Source organism: Budorcas taxicolor, chromosome 11 (genome assembly GCF_023091745.1).
Source record: "Budorcas taxicolor isolate Tak-1 chromosome 11, Takin1.1, whole genome shotgun sequence".
Taxonomy (NCBI): domain Eukaryota; kingdom Metazoa; phylum Chordata; class Mammalia; order Artiodactyla; family Bovidae; genus Budorcas; species Budorcas taxicolor.
Window position 1 is genome coordinate 119327803 of NC_068920.1, and position 17496 is coordinate 119345298.

Consider the following 17496-nt stretch of genomic DNA (forward strand, 5'->3'; position numbering starts at 1 on the left):
ATTTTACTGTATATTTCTTCAATGTATATTTCTAACATGACTCAGAGGCAAGATAAAAGTTTGGTACAAAGGACTGAAATACTTATGCTACAAGAGTTGATGAATCATGTTATTATTTTAAAAAAATTAAGTAACAACAGCCACTGAATTAAGAATGATAAAACAATTATCTTTAAAAAGAATAAAACCAAACATGCTTTAAGCATTTTGAATGTTGAAACATTTCACCTTTCTGAGCGAGACTGTTCAACCAAAAGAGCAACTAAAGCTATCATTTTTTCAAGGGCAGCTGGCCTGTATTTCTCTTCTGCCAGAGAGAGTATATCTTCTTCCTCCTCCTCCTCTTCTCCTTCTTCCTCTGACAACACTTCAACTTGAGGCTAGAACATAAACACAATTCATTTTTAATATATTCGCTTTTTAACATTAGGTTGACAGCAAATAGCTTCATTATTTTATACAACAATGCAGGGTAGATGGTGCCAGGAACATGTATCATGAAAAATAACACTCAAAGGCCTAACCCTAACTTTAAAAGTCTAAATGACACTCAGGACAATTTTAGATTTAACAGGCAGAGCTGTAAGGAACAATAATTCCCAATACTGTGAGTATTTACCTTACCTAAAGAGATAAATTCTTTAATAATAACTTTTTCTTAAAGTTCTTTGGAAGATAAATCAGGATCAAAGTTCATATGAATATGATAAAAAAGTATTTAATAAAAATGTCAGTCACACAAATAAAGGAATCTATATTTGCAATTTTCAGAAAATCCAAACAGTAGGTATGTCAAAGAGATATTCATCAGAAGTTTGAAATGCAATACTGAACAAGTAACCACCTAGGCTGGAATTAGATAACAACAGTATATATCTGGAGAACCATGACCGCATAGTGGCTAATAGTTTTGTCCAGGAGTCTAATCACGGATCAAACGCTAACTCATTGTTATCCAAAATAAGTTAACTTCTTTATGCCTCAAGTTCCCTGTCTGTAAAATGGAGATAACAACAGTACTTACCTCTCAGGGTTGCAACAAGAATTTAATAAGATAGAACATATAGAGCATTCAATCGAATATGGTCATTACAAACAATATACAATTGATGAAATACTTTCAATATTATGAATAGACTAGCTACCTGAATTTTTGGAAGACTTACAAATTTAATACAGCAAAGGGCTTTAAAAATGTGGTCAGAAAAATCGTTCACCAAAACACAATATGCTGACAGGAAACTAAAGCAGGTGATGGTCATTTTGCTAAATTTATTGGTTTTGATTCCGGGTCATACCAGTGAAATGTATTACTTGACTGTTTCTTCTCTCACTAGATCCATTAAAAATATCAACCAAACAAACTCCTAAAATTATTTAATATCAGGGCTGCTGCTGCTACTCCTGCTAAGTAGCTTCAGTACTGTCCGACTCTGTGCGACCCCACAGACAGCAGCCCACTAGGCTCCTCTGTCCCTGGGATTCTCCAGGCAAGAATACTGAACTGGGTTGCCATTTCCTTCTCCAGTGCATGAAAGTGAAAGTGAAGTTGCTCAGTCGTGCCCAACTCTTAGCGACCCCATGGACTGAGCCTACCAGGCTTCTCCATCCATGGGATTTTTCAGGCAAGAGTACTGGAGTGGGTTGCCATTGCCTTCTCCTAATATCAGGGCTAGAGGGGACTTAAAAGGAAATCTATTATCTTTCCATGGTACAACTTGAAACCACGGCCTCTAAATATCCCTGATATGAGGCAGAACTGTACTTACATTTTCAGGCCCTTTGGTTCCCATGTAAAAATGTACCATTGTAGATATGGCTTGCAATGAAAGCAAAAACTGGCTCTAAAAACAAAAACATTGATTTAAAAATATAAACACAATTATGTTTTAAATACCAAAAATAAGTATATAATACCAAAAATAAATAAGATACAGCCTTACCTCTTCTTCACCCATTTTGGCAAATTCATAAAGGAAAGCAAAATATTCTGTAAGATGTTTACTGTGAGGCTTTACACCGTGTTCCATAATTAATAACAGAGTTCTCACAAATCGAGTGACACACGAACGACCACCTATATCTTCTACTGAAGCATCCATATCATCAGACCTGAAACATAATTTTATGTATCTTAGAGAAACTATGAAGTCTGGGGATAGACATTCTGGGAGGAGAAATACTAAAATCTGAATTTATCATCTTTGTAATTATGAATACCACCAATTATAGCAATACAAACAGTTGGATTCCAGTTCTCTCTCACTGAAATCAAAACAAGAAGACTAAGTCAAAGTTCCCTGTAGAGGATATCGAAAATGCAATTAAATAAAAGTAAAACAAAAATTTTACCCCTTGATTTATATTATTATAGACTTATTAAAACAGGAGAACCTAAATATTTCAGTGTGGATATTTAAAAATACTTTGTAGGCAGGTAATCAAAAAGCTTAAAATGTTCAGTTCAAAAGGTATACTTCTTACCCATCTTCCATCCCTGGTTGTAGATAGAGATGAGCGTGCACAGGTCTCAGTCTCTGAATTACATGGATACACAAACGCTGAAACATCTACAAGTGAAAAGACATGACAACCTAAGAGACAAGTCATGTCAGGTAACAAAGATACTGAAAAATGAACATGATCAAAAATTCTGTTGCTCATTTATATTTTTCTCACAGATTATCTTTTGACATTCTAAATCTTTCCTGGAGTCTTCACTACAGACTGAGGACAAAAAGGTAGAGTTACCTTGAAAAGCAATGTTCAGTTTTATAATGGAAAAAGTAACAATAAACTATAGGTATTAGTAGTAGAGACTGCTAACTACAATGCTTCATGAAACCTTTTTTACTAGTGGAGATACAGAAGAAAGAAACCTGGCATCCATTTCTTTCAGAAAAGTGGAGTAGGGAAGGGTATCTGCTTATCAGAACCTCAATGACTAAGAGAAAACAATTTAAGTTTATAAAAAAAAAATATGAATTAAAAATGTCTGAGGTGGGACTTCCTTGGTGGTCCTATAGTAAGAATATACCTTCCAATGCAGGGGACACAGGTTTGATCCCTTGTGGGGAACTAAGACTCCATATGCTGCCGGGATACTGAGCTGGCACGCAACAACTAGAGAAGCCCCGTGTGCTGCAACGAACAGCCAGTGCAGCTAAAAGAAAAGTCTAAGAATTCGCTAAATAAGATATACAAATAGCCAGTAAGCATATGAAAAGATGTTCAATATCATTATTTCCAAAGGAAATATATACCAAAACCATGATATACTACTTCACACCCATTAGGATGGCTAAAATCAAGATGATAACAAGTGCTGAAGAAGATGCAGCAAAACTGGAACCTTCATAGATTGCTGCTGGGAATGTAAACAGGTGCAGACATCATGATAAAAAATCTGAAGGTTTCTTAAAATGTCAAACATAGTGACCATACAACCCAGCAAATTCACTTCTATGTATATATCCAAAACAACTGAAAACATATGTCCAAACAAATATCTGTACATGAATGTTCACAGCAGTGTTATTCAAACTAGCAAAGAAGTGGAAACATCACAGATGTTCATCAACTGCTGAATAGAGAAACAGAATCTCATATATGGAATATTATTTTGCAGTAAGAAGAAATAAATTACAGATATAAGCCACAACATGCCAGTCACAAAAAAACACATACTGTGTGATTTTCTTCAAGTGAAATGGTGAAAATAGGCAAATCCATAGAGATAGAAAGTAGATGAACGGTGGCCAGGGGCTGAAGAGAATGAACAGGATAAAATGGAAGTGACTGCTCATATGTATGGGATTTCTTTTCAGGGTATTATAAAATTATAGACAGATAATAGCTGCATGTTTGGGAATAGGACTAAAAACCACTAAATTTTGCACATCAAAAAGTTTTATAAGAATTATATATCAGGAATAACTTAAAGTAGCATCTTTCAGATTAAAATTTTGGTTTTGTATCATAAGCGGATATATATGTTTTTTCTTTCTTATTAATTTTTCCATTGGTTTAAGAAAAATAAATTGATTCATGTGATAGTTCAGAATCTGTCACAGAAATAAATTATATACTATTCATTTAACTTTCAAGGCTATTATCGTACCCTACCATGGTCAGAGGATCTAAGGAACTGAAAAAGTATCAGTACAATTCACGTATCACACATCGATCCTGTGTCCCCAGAGTACAACACACGTAACTGAGAAAACAGGCAGTTATAGCTATCTTCCCATAACCTGGAAATGTGAGTTATTTTCATCACTTGAATGGAATGATAGCTGATTTGCCAAGAGGCTGGCGAAAATAACAGCAAAGTGACTTTTGTGGTAAGAGGTCAATCTTTTCAGTGCTTTCAATGCTGGGCTAAAGTATATTCATGGGCAAATTCAGAGTAATCAACTTGAAAGCTACTTCTTTTTCAAAGAAAATTTTTCTTACCTGCCTCACAATTTGATTAGGGCACTTAATTAGTATCTGCATTGGCCACCAATCATCATCAGCCATGCGGTCCAAAAACCACTGTAAGAAAATCATGTGATTTTTAATGTTCAACCAATACTTGGGGATAAACATTACACAAGGATTTTAATTTTAACTGACATTTGAATTATTTTAAGTTCTCATCAAAACAGTCTTCAACTGGTAGAAAGTCTAAAATCTAAAATGCCTAAAGTCATAATCAAAGTCTTCTCAATACAGAATTCCATGGATGCCATTTATATTGCAGTGTACAACCCACATGATAACAACCGGAAGTGCTTAACAAAGTGGAATGCCATTTTCCTCTTAGACTTCTTAAATGTCACACTGTAGAATCTTTTGCTCCTATTAATAAGATAGGATCTGAGTATGATTCACTTTTCCTCTGTTTAAAACCAATTTATGTTCTCTTGATAACAAAAAACATTTTACACTTACTTAGCATAGACAATCCCATTAATTTCAAGATATCTCTTAATCACATATTTAACTCCTTTACTGAACTGTACTGCTCATTAATGCATACATATAATTGCTGACAACTGTAGAGAATTTTAACTCCTTGAGAGAGTTCCAGAAGCAAATCCTTAATGAAAAAACTAAAGTGACAACTTTATTAAAAAACACAAATTTATGACCTAATATAGTTTCTCCATCTACCAGCTTCTTAGAAATCATGAAGATGAAGGGGAATAGAGGAGTATGTCAAAGAACACACAAAAGATGCTGTAGGTCAAAATCAGCATGTGGAAAATCCTGCAGAACAAATGGCAAAGTGGTAGGGAGCGGGAAAATAAGGTAACTACAGCTGCTCTTTGGTATGGAGTCCCAGCATATATGAAAATCTGCAAATACTCAAGTTCCATAGCTGACCCTCTGTATCTGAGATTCCTCTGCATTCTCAGATTTAACCAACCACAGATTGTACAATACTGTACATATCTACTGAAAAAAATCTATGTATGAGAGGACAAAACAGTTCAAACCCCTGCTGTCCACGGGTCAACTGTATTATAGGTGAGAAAAGAATTATAAGACAAAAGCAAAATGTGGAAAGGATCTTGTTTGAATGCTAATTCAAACAAACCGACTGAAAAGAACTCAAAATCTCTCTAAAAACCTATATAGGAAAAAAATCTTCAACTAATTTCATTGTACACTATGTTGCTGTCTCCTGTTTCTAGAAGTTTATAAGACTTGTATTCCTAGAAAGATACATACCACTTTGCAAGACCATAAAAATGATTAACAATAGTAAGATGATGATATGGCTAAGTGATTATTACCAGTGTGCATATTATCCTAAGGGATATGTTACTCTTATAAGGCAGTTCTGGAAAAGATAAAATAGGACATAAATTGATCTACTGGGATAGATTTTCCTATTTTTCTCAGGGGGTAAGGGATCTACTATTTTCCTTAAGGGGTAAGGGAGATATGTATTTTTCAGTATTTTTTTAGTAACATGCAAAAGTAGTTAAGAAATATCTGGTACAGTCCTAAGTCTTCTATACTTTTTCCTTCTGATACATGACAGGGAGAACACAAGAACTTTTAAGTAACTTAAAAATCAATTATTTACTCAGTGTAATGAAGCTGATACATAATTATAAATTTCTCTTGGCTATCAAGTAATTTTAGGAATAACCGACACTGGGCTCTCTATGATTTATAATAGATAAAATGATTTTGCTGTAGCATCTAAGTTAAGAATAAATGAAAACAAGAAACTGAATCTTAAGTTATGCATTGTTTTGTTGAATTATTCACCTCACCTCACAAGCTGCTTGACTATTATTAAATTGCTTGGTCAACAGTTCAATCCACTGAAGCATTGTGGGCTAAAAAAGAAAAAGAAGTCACTGGAGGTTTTAAGAGCTATCTGATAAATGACATAAAGAGCACAAAAGTTTAAAAAATAAAATATGCACCTTTTCCTTTGAATGAATAAATGTCTCTAGGACAAACGAAGTGCTTAACTGCAAGAAAAGACAGAGTTAAGCAAAAAGATTTAATTAAAGTCATCAATTTTGAAGAAATTTTCTAAGGTTATACATATATTACTTACCTTTGCTGTCATTAAAGACACAGCTTTAGGATCTGGTAATGTACTGGGAATACAACTACACAACTGCCACATAAACCTAGAATTTGAAAACAATAGGTTAAAATTTTCACAAAGTAAGATTTTTTTAAAATGTGTAACAAAAGATCTCTTACTAAAATCTACCAAACTTACCCAAAATATGTATGTTCAAAAATGTTTTTGTCTTGAAGAAACTGCATGTTATCATGCCAAATCCACTGAAGAAAAAAATGTTAACATGAGATATCAGAAAGCATGTTTCATGACATTTTACCAATATTTTTATTAAACAGAGTAAGACTTGCTCTAGAACCAAAACAAAACAAATACATGCACTTAAAATTCATGTTGACTTTTTCCAGGTAAATGGAATATGGAAGTAGTCACTAAACCTGATCCAATTTATCATTACTTATCTGGCTAACTCAAGCCACCACATTGTTTTTATTCTAAATTTATGAAAATTTTTGAAGTACGAACTCTGAAATTCCACCTGTCTTTAGAGAAAACATATAAACAAAACTATGTTATGTTGATAACACAGGAAAAGGATGGTAGGTTGGTATTTTTATAAAGGTTTATGTTTGAAAATTGGAAAAAAAATTATTCAGGTTCACAGATCTAATAAGAGGTAATTTGTTTATAATAATCATGAAAAATTACTTCTGACATCTGTCCTATAGAACTGCTTTGCTGACTTTATTTTTTGTGTCCTTTCCCTCTCTGAATACCCTAAACATGCTCTAAGTCATTGACAGTCAGTTCCATAAAATTATCTTTATCTGGAATAAATTTAAGTTTTGATTATTATTAAGTTTTACTTAATTTTGGCTGTGCTGGGGTCTTCATCGCTGCACATGGGCTTTCTCTAATTGCAGAGAGCGGGACTACTCCTCCTTGGGGTGCATAGGCTTCTCATTGTGGTAGATTCGCTTGTTGCAGAGCACAGGCTCTAGGGCAAGGGCTCAGTAGTTATGGTGCCCAGTTTAACTGTTCTGTGGCATGTGGGATCTTCCTGGACCAGATCAAATCCGTGTCCTTTGCACTGGCAGGTGGGTTCTGAACCACTCTACCACCACAGGGAGGTCCCATATGTTCTGATTATAGGTATTACTCTCTTCATCCCTCTGAAGATTTGAAACCACCTCTACCTGCCTTCCCTGTCCACGATTCTAGTCCAGAATCAGGTCTTAAAATCAATAATTAGGGCTCCTGCTTCATGTTATCAATATTTGAAAAAATCACAGACCTGATTTGGCCTGCTTCAGAGTTCTTGTTCCTCTAGCATTTCCAACCACGGCAGCTTTCTTATAGCCCCGGGGAGAGACTGACAGCATTTACCTATCCCAATTCAGTGCCTTTTCAGAGCAATAGAGCCCCATTCCAAGCTTCCTGCTTTTAGCCACAAGCTCAGCTCCTGTGTCATAATTTTTGTCACCCTTTACCCCACAAGAACTTAACTCTCAACCACTACTGCTTTGGTCTTAGAGCCTGGTAGACCCTGGTTTCCACCAGGCTCAATGCTTTTCATTCTATTCCATTTTTGCCTGGAAAATTCCATGGCCAGAGGAGCCTGGCAGGCTATAGTCCATTGCATCGCAAAGAGTCAGACACAACTGAGCAACTGGGCACCACTTCTGTCCTACCGAAATATTCATTTTGGTTTCTGATGGCCCTTTTCATTTTTACATTATATCCATACAATGTATGTGGAGCCAACTGAGTATGTCTAAGTATCAGATTACTGCATTACACTGATGAAAACATTCCTAGGTATTTTATATGTATCTGTCCAACTTCACCTTGGACCACTCCTTCACCACAGCCACAGAGATTATCATTCAGCTTCTAAAACATGCCAATAGGCTCTATCCTTCAAGAGATTTATACATAATGTTCTGTTTGCCTGGAGAACTTACCACATAATTAATTTCTTACTGACTTTCAAGTCTCAGTTTCAGGCTAACTTAAAACATATCCAGATTACCTGCCCGCCTCCAGCAATCCTGATCAACTCCCTACCATTTCTGAGCACTCTGCTTGTTCTATCCATAACAGTCACTACAATTTATCATGTTTGTTTACTTAATATATTTTATGGTTCTAAAATTTTCTATTTTCCCTTTGAGAAAGTCTGCTCCCAGCTATATTTCAACTGAAGAAATCTAAAGGACCAGATTCTAGTTTATGTCTAAAATCTATGTTGATGTTAAATAACACAATAAAAATATTATATTTTATTTTTTAGTAAAATATATATACAGCCAAACATTTTAAATTAATAAGCTAAAACAATGATAGGAGAAAATGTTTGCTTTAGGTCTGCAATCAAAAATAATGCTGGGACGTCCCTGGTGGTTCAGTGGTAAAGAATTCGCCTGCCAGTGCAGGAGACAGGGGTTCAATCCTTGATGCAGGAAGATCCAACATGTCGCAGAGCAACTAAGCCCGTGGGCCACAACTACTGAACCTGTGCTCTAGACCCTGGGAGCCACAATTACTGAGCCTATATGCCACAACTACTGAAAGCCTGAATGCCCTAGAGCCTGTGCTCCAAAATAGAAGCCATCACAATGAGATGCCTAGAGAGCAGCCCCCACTCTCTGAAACTAGAGAAAAGCCCATGTAGCAACAAACACCAAACACAGCTGAAAATATATAAATTATTTTTTTAAAAAGACTAATGTGGTTCAGCTTGTTTTTCTATTATAGTAAAAGTCTGGGATTTTCTTTTGTCACAATGTAGATCAGTGGTCCTCAAAGAATGGTTTAGGGAGGGGAGAAGTGGGGGGGGTGTGGCATGTAAGTACAGTGACCTTCACAGGGTGTCTGTAAAATTCAAACATTTTATACAAGCAGCTCATGCAGCTCAATACCAGAAAAATGAACGACTCAATCAAAAAATGAGCCAAAGAACTAAACAGACATTTCTCCAAAGAAGACATACAGATGGCTAACAAACACATAAAAAGATGCTCAACATCACTCATTATCAGAGAAATGCAAATCAAAACCACAATGAGGTACCATCTCATGCAGGTCAGAATGGCTGCTATCCAAAAAGTCTACAAACAAGAAATGCTGGAGAAGGTGTGAAGAAAAGGGAACCCTCTTATACTGTTGATGGGAATGCAAACTAGTACAGCCACTATGGATAACAGTGTGGAGATTCCTTTAAAAACTAGAAATAGAACCACCATACGACCCAGCAATCCCACTGCTGAGCATACACACCGAGGAAACCAGAATTGAAAGAGACACGTGTACCCCAATATTCACTGCAGCACTGTTTACAATAGCCAGGACATGGAAGAACCTACATGTCCATCGGCAGATGAATGGATATTACTCAGCTATAAAAAAGAACACATCTGAATCAGTCCTAATGAGGTGGATGAAACTGGAGCCTATTATACATGGTGAAGTAAGTCAGAAAGAGAAACACCAATACAGTATGTTAACGCATATATATGGAATTTAGAAAGACGGTAACGACGACACTATATGCAAGACAGCAAAAGAGACACAGATGTAAAGAACAGACTTTTGGACTCTGGGAGAAGGCAGGGTGGGATGATTTGAGAGAGTACCACTGAAACATGTATCTTACCATATGTGAAACATATGATCTGTCCAAGTTTGATGCATGAAACAGGGCACTCAAAGCCAGTGCACTGGGATAACCCAGAGAGATGGGGAGGAAGCAGGGAGGGGGGTTCAGGACAGGGGGACACATGTACAACCATGGCTGATTCATATCAACGTATGGCAAAAACCACCACCACAATATTGTAATTAGACTCCAATTAAAATAATTTTTTTTAAAAAGGACTCAAACAATTTTATTAGTAACACTAAAATGTTATCAGTCTTAAAAAAAAAAAAAAAAACCACCTCATTCTCTTCTGAGTGTACAATGGAGTTTTCCAGAGGCTCAATGATGAATGAAATCACAAGAGACCAAATGCAGAAGCTGTTATGAGACTCCAGCTGTCTTCCATTAAATCAGGTATTAAGAGAGATTTGTAAAAAAAAAAAAGGTAAAACAGGGCCACTTTCCTCACTGAACTGTTTTGTTCTGAAGAACATTTTTTAAAAAATTATTTATATCAGAATGTCATGGGTTATTTTTTTAAATAAATTTTTAAAATTTGCTTTAATTTTAATATGGTAAATATTGATACATATAACCACATAAAAATGAATAGTTAAAACTCTAAGGTTCTCAATATTAAGAATAAAGAAGTCCTGAGAACAGGAAGTTTGAGATGTAAATGAGCAATATACAGTTGACCCCTGTCGTGCTGTGTGGCATGCGAGACCTTGGTTCCTGGACCGCAGATCAAACTCCCTGCAGTGAAAGGGCAGGGTCTTAACCTCTAGACCACCAGGGAAGTCCCTACAGCTGACCCAAACCTTAAACAATGAGGGAGTTAGGACTGCCAAAGTCCTGCAATAAATATCTGTATATAACTTTTCTCTCCAAAATTTAATTACTGATAGCCTACTTGTGTTGTTGACTGGAAGCCTTTGGACTGATAGCATAAACAGTTGATTAATACATATTCTATATGTTATATACTTTATTCTCACAACAATATAAGCTAGAGAAAATATACTTACAGTACTGTATTGTATTCATCTATATTGGTATGTTTATGTTGTCTGCTTACAAGATGAACTTCAATACCTGCATCAAAGCTTTGGGTTTTTTTTTTTTTATATTTATCTATTGGACTGCACTTGGTCTCAGCTGTGGCAGGCAAGGTCTTTGATCTTGGCTGCAGCATGCGCGATGTTTAGTTCTGGCATGCAGGATCTTTTTTAGCCGCAGCATGTTAAGATCCAGGTCCCTGATCAAGGATCGAACCTGGCCCTCTACATTGGGAGCTTGGAGTCTTAATCACTGAACCATCAAGGAAGTCCCTCAACAGTCCTATACAAAACACTGTAGATATTATATGTATTATGAAAACTACACATCAAACATGAAAAGATAATGTGAAAAAGAAACTCATATTTACTTATACATCCTGCATTTATTGGGGAAAAAAAAAAACACATATAAGTAGAACCTTGCAGTTCAAGCCTATGCTGTTCATATCTCAACTGTACATCATTAAGATTTTATTTAAAATTTTACTTTACTTCAATAAGTGGGTTGACTATCATAAAATATTGTTAGGGCCTCATCTAGAACATAGTCTACATTTACCTGAATACCTTGGAAACACAAAGTCTTGCAAATAATGATGATAATCTATAATAATTTTGCCATTATGATAGAAGCTGAAATAAATTTTTGTATAAACAGGTGAGTTTCATAGTTTGATTTCTCGTTCTGATGGTAAACCCAATTAAGGGGTTTGGGAGAAGGTAATATTCTTGGCGCTACATCAGAAAATTATAGGTAGGCAAGATACCATTAAGAGTAGGGAACAAAATCTCCTCAGCTTTAAGACTTGACCAACACAGTGCAAAATACCAGTCAATCAATGAAAGTTTAATTGTCTTGATGGAAGATTACATGTTTACCAGGTAAACCTTCCTGCAGATTTACTTTCTGTACTTTTGGCTAAGTCAGTTTATAATACTGATATAACACCCTCAGCATGAATATCTTTTATAAATCCCTAACAATATCACTTAATATATTATTAAATGAAGAGAGCTTCATTACATTACTACAAATAAGACACATTTTAATATATATATATATATACATTTTAAATCCTTTTAAAATTCACTTCTGTATAATATGAAGCATAAGAAAAGGAATACTCTCAGTCCTATCACCCAATCCAAATATATCACCGATCATACAAGTGAATTGTGAGCTTGCACTAACTCCACAAACCTTTTACCTCTCTTATTTTTCTTCAGTGTTACTAATAATTGTTTTCCACTCCCTTTAATCTCATTCACTTTATGTTCACCTGTCATATGTCAGTATTACCAAGACTATTTGTAAAATAAATAGGGTTAAGGTCTACTTTGGATTACAGATACTAATGATGTTTAAACCTGCTTTTATATTCTAGAATACTTGCATAAATACTTAACATGCTTTTAAATTTTTGCTAAACTTAAATTAACTCATACCTCTAGCAATTCGGATGAAACATCAAATTTGTACTCTTTGCCACTTTCTTCCTCTGGTTCCATGCGTTTGTAAAACAACATATATGCACTGTGGGTCTTCAAGAGGGGAAAAATAGTATATTTTCATTTTGACATAGTTTAACTATACAAGTAGACAATATGGAAGTCAGAAAACAATGTAAAATATATGAAGGAAATGGCTACCTTTTCAAAGGAGAAATCCATAAACTTATCTGTAACAGAATCATAGGTCTTGGTCTGTATAAAAAAATGAAAGTTTTCCTTCTTTAAGAAATAGGTACACTCAGCTGTATTTATATACAAAATATTTTACGAACAGATATTTAAAACTTTACAGTAATTTTGTAAACAGTTCTCAAATTGTATTATCTCATAAAAATCTTTGACAGAAAGTTTTGGCCAAGAAAAGATCAAAATATTTTTAAGGTACTTTACCACCAATATATAAAGTTTAATAAAATGGATTGCAATCTGAAAAACTACTTTTAAGAGAAGAGTTTTGCAAAGTTTGTTTTCTTTTTAATCTATTTTTAGGGAACTATTCTAGGAATAACACCTAGAGATGCAATAGGTTTAGCTATGCGTTCAGTGGTAACACATTATTTACTTCCTTCTACTCATTTTCGAAGTGTTAAGAATTTTTATACTTCTCCTTTTCGATTCAGAATAGTACATAAGAGCATCAAAGAGCAATAAGAAAACCTCTTCATATAAATCCAGAATGGCGACTAGTTATTCACAATAAACATAGTTACTAAAGGGAAATATAACTTTATCTGGGCTTATCTGTGAAATATAAATAACTTTTTCATACCTGATTTAGAGAATCAACAGAGAAAATTTAAAGTTTTCAGAAAATTGCTACCAGGGTAAAATGCATATGAAGAAGTGAAATTATTTTAAGACTACTCCAATCTGTCTTTTTTACATCTTAACTGCTAATTACATAAGAGATAACCCTTTTCTATCCTGTCACTAGTAATAATTAGTAATAACAGCTGCTATTGTTACAGAAAGCACCAAGGAACGATCTTTAAAGTTCACCTTAAGCCAACTTCCTGGTAAAAGATTTCTCACAGTAAGTCAATAAAGAGCAATTTCTTCCTGCTCTAATCCCAAAGCATTTAAGTGAACAACTTATTCAATAATGTCTTGTATCAGTGTAATTTAACTCTTATACTTTTACTTTTCAACTGTAAGTCAACCTTCTTAATCAGTTGAGGAAATCATTTAAAAAAAATTTTTTTTTAAAATTGCCATGTCTGGTATCTGCTCCAAACTTAGTAACTATACTAAACAAATAACAAATTTTAGATACAACTAGGAACTAAAAGAAAATTAAATGACTGTTTTTGGGTTTTATGATACTGTAAAGCACTTGGAAAGTCATAAACCACTTAAAAATTTTTGAATAAAACTTACCGTCATCTCTCCACCAAAACATTCAGAGGCAAGTTGAGCAGAATCAAAAGGTTTTACCTCAGCATCATTAAAAAGATACCTAAAGCAGAGCATATATGTATTGATCAAGTATATATGTACTATATATAAATATATGTATATATGACTGGTTCAAAATTGGCAAAGGAGTATGACAAGGCTGTATATTGTCAACCTGTTTATTTAATTTATAAGCATAGTACATCATGTAAAATGTTGGGCTGGATGAATCACAAGCTGGAATCAAGAGTGCTGGGAGAAATATCAACAACCTCAGATACGCTGATGACAGCACACTTATGGCAGAAAGTGAAGAGGAACTGAAGAACCTCTTGATGACAGTAAAAGAGGAGAGTGAAAAAGCTGGCTTAAACTCAACATTCAAAAACCTAAGACTATGGCATCTGGTCCCATCACTTCATGGTAAACAGAAGGGTAAAAAGTGGAAAAAGACAGATTTTATTTTCTTAGGCTCCAAAATCACTGCAGATGGTGACTGCAGCCATGAACTTAGAAGACATCTGCTTCTTAGCAGGAAAGCTATGACAAACCTAGACAGTGTATTAAAGAGAAAAGACATCACTTTGCCAACAAAGGTTTGTATAGTCAAAGCTATGGTTTTTCCAGTAGTCTCCAGAAGTGACAGCTGGACCATAAGGAAGGCTGAGCACCAAAGAATTAATGCTTTCTAATTGTGGTGTTGGAGAAGACTCTGAGTCCCTTGGACTGCAAGGAGATAAAACCAGTCAATTCTGAAGGAAATCAACCCTGAATATTCATTGGAAGGACTGATGGTGAAGCACCAATACTTCCATCCCCTAATGAGAAGAGTCGACTCACTGGAAAAGACCCTGATGCTTGGAAAAATTGAAGGCAAAAGAAAAGGGCGGCAGAGATTGAGATGGTTAGACAGCATCACCGACTCAAAGGACATGCATTAATCTGAGCAAACTCTGGAAGCAGTGACGGACAGGGAAGCCTGGCATGCTACAGTTCATGGGACATGACTTAGCGACTAAACAACAATAGGTATTTTATCTGTGTTGTGCCTAAATATTTAGATTACATTCTATATATTACAAATATTGATCAAACATTAATATGCAATCAACTCTAAGCACTTGTTTTGACAATTCTAATCCACTAGAAATTGGGAATATAGTTTCACAACATAGTTATAACCACCTTAAAATGTGGTAGATCTATTTATAATCTAAGAGTAACAAAAGAGCTCATATAAGCAAGGAATAAAAAGTTTGCATAAATATAACATGTAAAGCTATTCGAAAGAAAATATTAAGAGCCTGGAAAACTTACAAAGATAAAGGTACCATTTCAAAATTTATTTTCAAATGGACCAGAAAAAGTAAAAGATACCATAGACATGATGGTTTAAAGAAAAATAGTTAAACGAAAGTATTCTGCTAAAAAAGTGAAGTTGCTTAGCTGTGTGCAACTGTTTGCAATCCTATGAACTGTAGCTTACCAGGTTCCTCCGTCCATGCAATATTCCAGGCACGAGTTCTGCTAAGCACACATCAATTTACCAATGTACACTCTGTTCAAAGCAATATCCCCAATACTTAGAACAATGCCTAGAACAGCAATAGTCTCTACATACGAGAATTTACCCAACAGTATTTGAAGGCCAAAAACCAGCTATTAAGGACTGATTGAATGACTGACTTCCAGCCATTAACTTGATAAAAGATGATAAAAAAGAATGTGTGTTAGAGAGGAAAAGTAAAGTGAAGAAAATGGAGTATGCAGGTAATTTCTAACTGGAATAAATAAGGACTTTGTGGCCATCCACAGGTAAGATTCAGAAGGTGCAATATTGTCTATGACTCTTTAGCTGTGTGCAAAACTCTTGAGGGTCTTCATTTTTCTTGAGTAAGCATTTGTCAAGTTCTCAAAAAAGTGCAGAAATCTATAAAGCTTAAGAACAATGGATTCATTTTATCTTTTGAAAGCTGCTTTCATTTAAACATTTTATGTGCCCCCTTTCCAGACATAGATAAAGTTTAGAAAACAAAAATCTGAAAACATATCTCAGGGAAAAAACTATCATAAGCTTACACTTAAAAATTAAAAAAGATTTTTCTTTTAAATCCCAAGAAAAAAATATTTAAAACTCACCATTTATTGTTTTTATAAGCATGTGGGTTGACTATATCTCTAATAAAGCTGTAATAGTGTCCACCGTCTGCTGTTCCTGTATGAACAGTCACTCCTATCAAGTCATACTCATAGCTCTCCGTGTCTTTTGAATGATCACTGACTTCCTTAAAACCTGAAATGATTTACATAAAATGGCAGGAATTCTGAAAATAGCACACAGCAATATCTTAGAATCACTTGATAGACTATACTTCATGCACAGAAATAGGCCACAGATACTTCATATATTCAAACAGGCACAAAACAACTCTATCTGCTGTCACTCACCATTTATAGCCTACAATATTAAGGAACATTTATACACATTACTGGAAAAACAACTACCTTGTTAGTGTATAACTAGGGACAATCTCAACATAACAAGTAAATGTAAATTTTTTGTTTGTTTGTTTAATCTGGATATCCCTTTTGAAATAGATAAACATGAATGAAACAGTGTATATTACCTTTATTAGAAACAGGCAAACACAAGATCTGAAAGGTATTAACATATTTATGCCTGTTAGTCTATGCTATGAAGCACTGTACTGGTAGCATGCTTCTGTGTATTAGAAGCTTTATGTACAAAGAAACAAAATAAAACATACTTTCAACCATAGAGATTTCAACTTGAAAGGTTATTATAATAGATACTAAGGAAAAAACTCCAGATGATGTATGATTTACGATCTGTATTTCCACCATCACACAGAAAGAAAAGGTGTAATTAAAAGCAAGTATGAAAGGGCAGATTTGGTTCACTTGACTGCACAGTCTAACATGAAAAGTGAAGCAACAATTAGCTGAAGAGGAGGAAATGGCTGACAGTGTCAGAGCAGGGGCTAAGGAGTCTGGATATACTAGGATCTGATTCTGTGGCCTAGTAAACTTTATCTTGGCATTTTTGTTATTTTCACGCATGGTGGCATCATGAAAAATACAGTGAAGCACAGTTACTATGCAGTCTTGCTATAATTTTACAAATAGTTTGAAAGCATTCTGAAAAGTAGGACGTATATATACAATGTCAACTTAACTCTGTCTATATTTTCAAACTTACCTCTTTTTGATCACTTCCTGAAATTCCTAAATGTACTCAACTTTATTATAAAGTTCCCTCCCTTAACCCTGTATCTCTTAATAGTTACAATCACCATCCTCTCTTTTCAAAGAAAGATATGTTATTCTCT

The 17496-nt window shown here is 34.8% G+C and overlaps 1 protein-coding gene across 1 annotated transcript in view; it reads right to left on the minus strand.

The window, feature by feature from the left end:
- Positions 1–17496, minus strand: part of USP34 (ubiquitin specific peptidase 34) — a 173595-nt gene that overhangs the window by 32761 nt on the left and 123338 nt on the right. The window contains 13 exon segments of the mRNA XM_052649828.1: positions 229–380; positions 1770–1844; positions 1944–2112; positions 2485–2570; positions 4456–4536; positions 6273–6338; positions 6429–6476; positions 6566–6641; positions 6737–6801; positions 12686–12781; positions 12890–12943; positions 14129–14207; positions 16286–16439. Of these exon segments, the coding sequence (XP_052505788.1) occupies positions 229–380; positions 1770–1844; positions 1944–2112; positions 2485–2570; positions 4456–4536; positions 6273–6338; positions 6429–6476; positions 6566–6641; positions 6737–6801; positions 12686–12781; positions 12890–12943; positions 14129–14207; positions 16286–16439 (1201 nt within the window).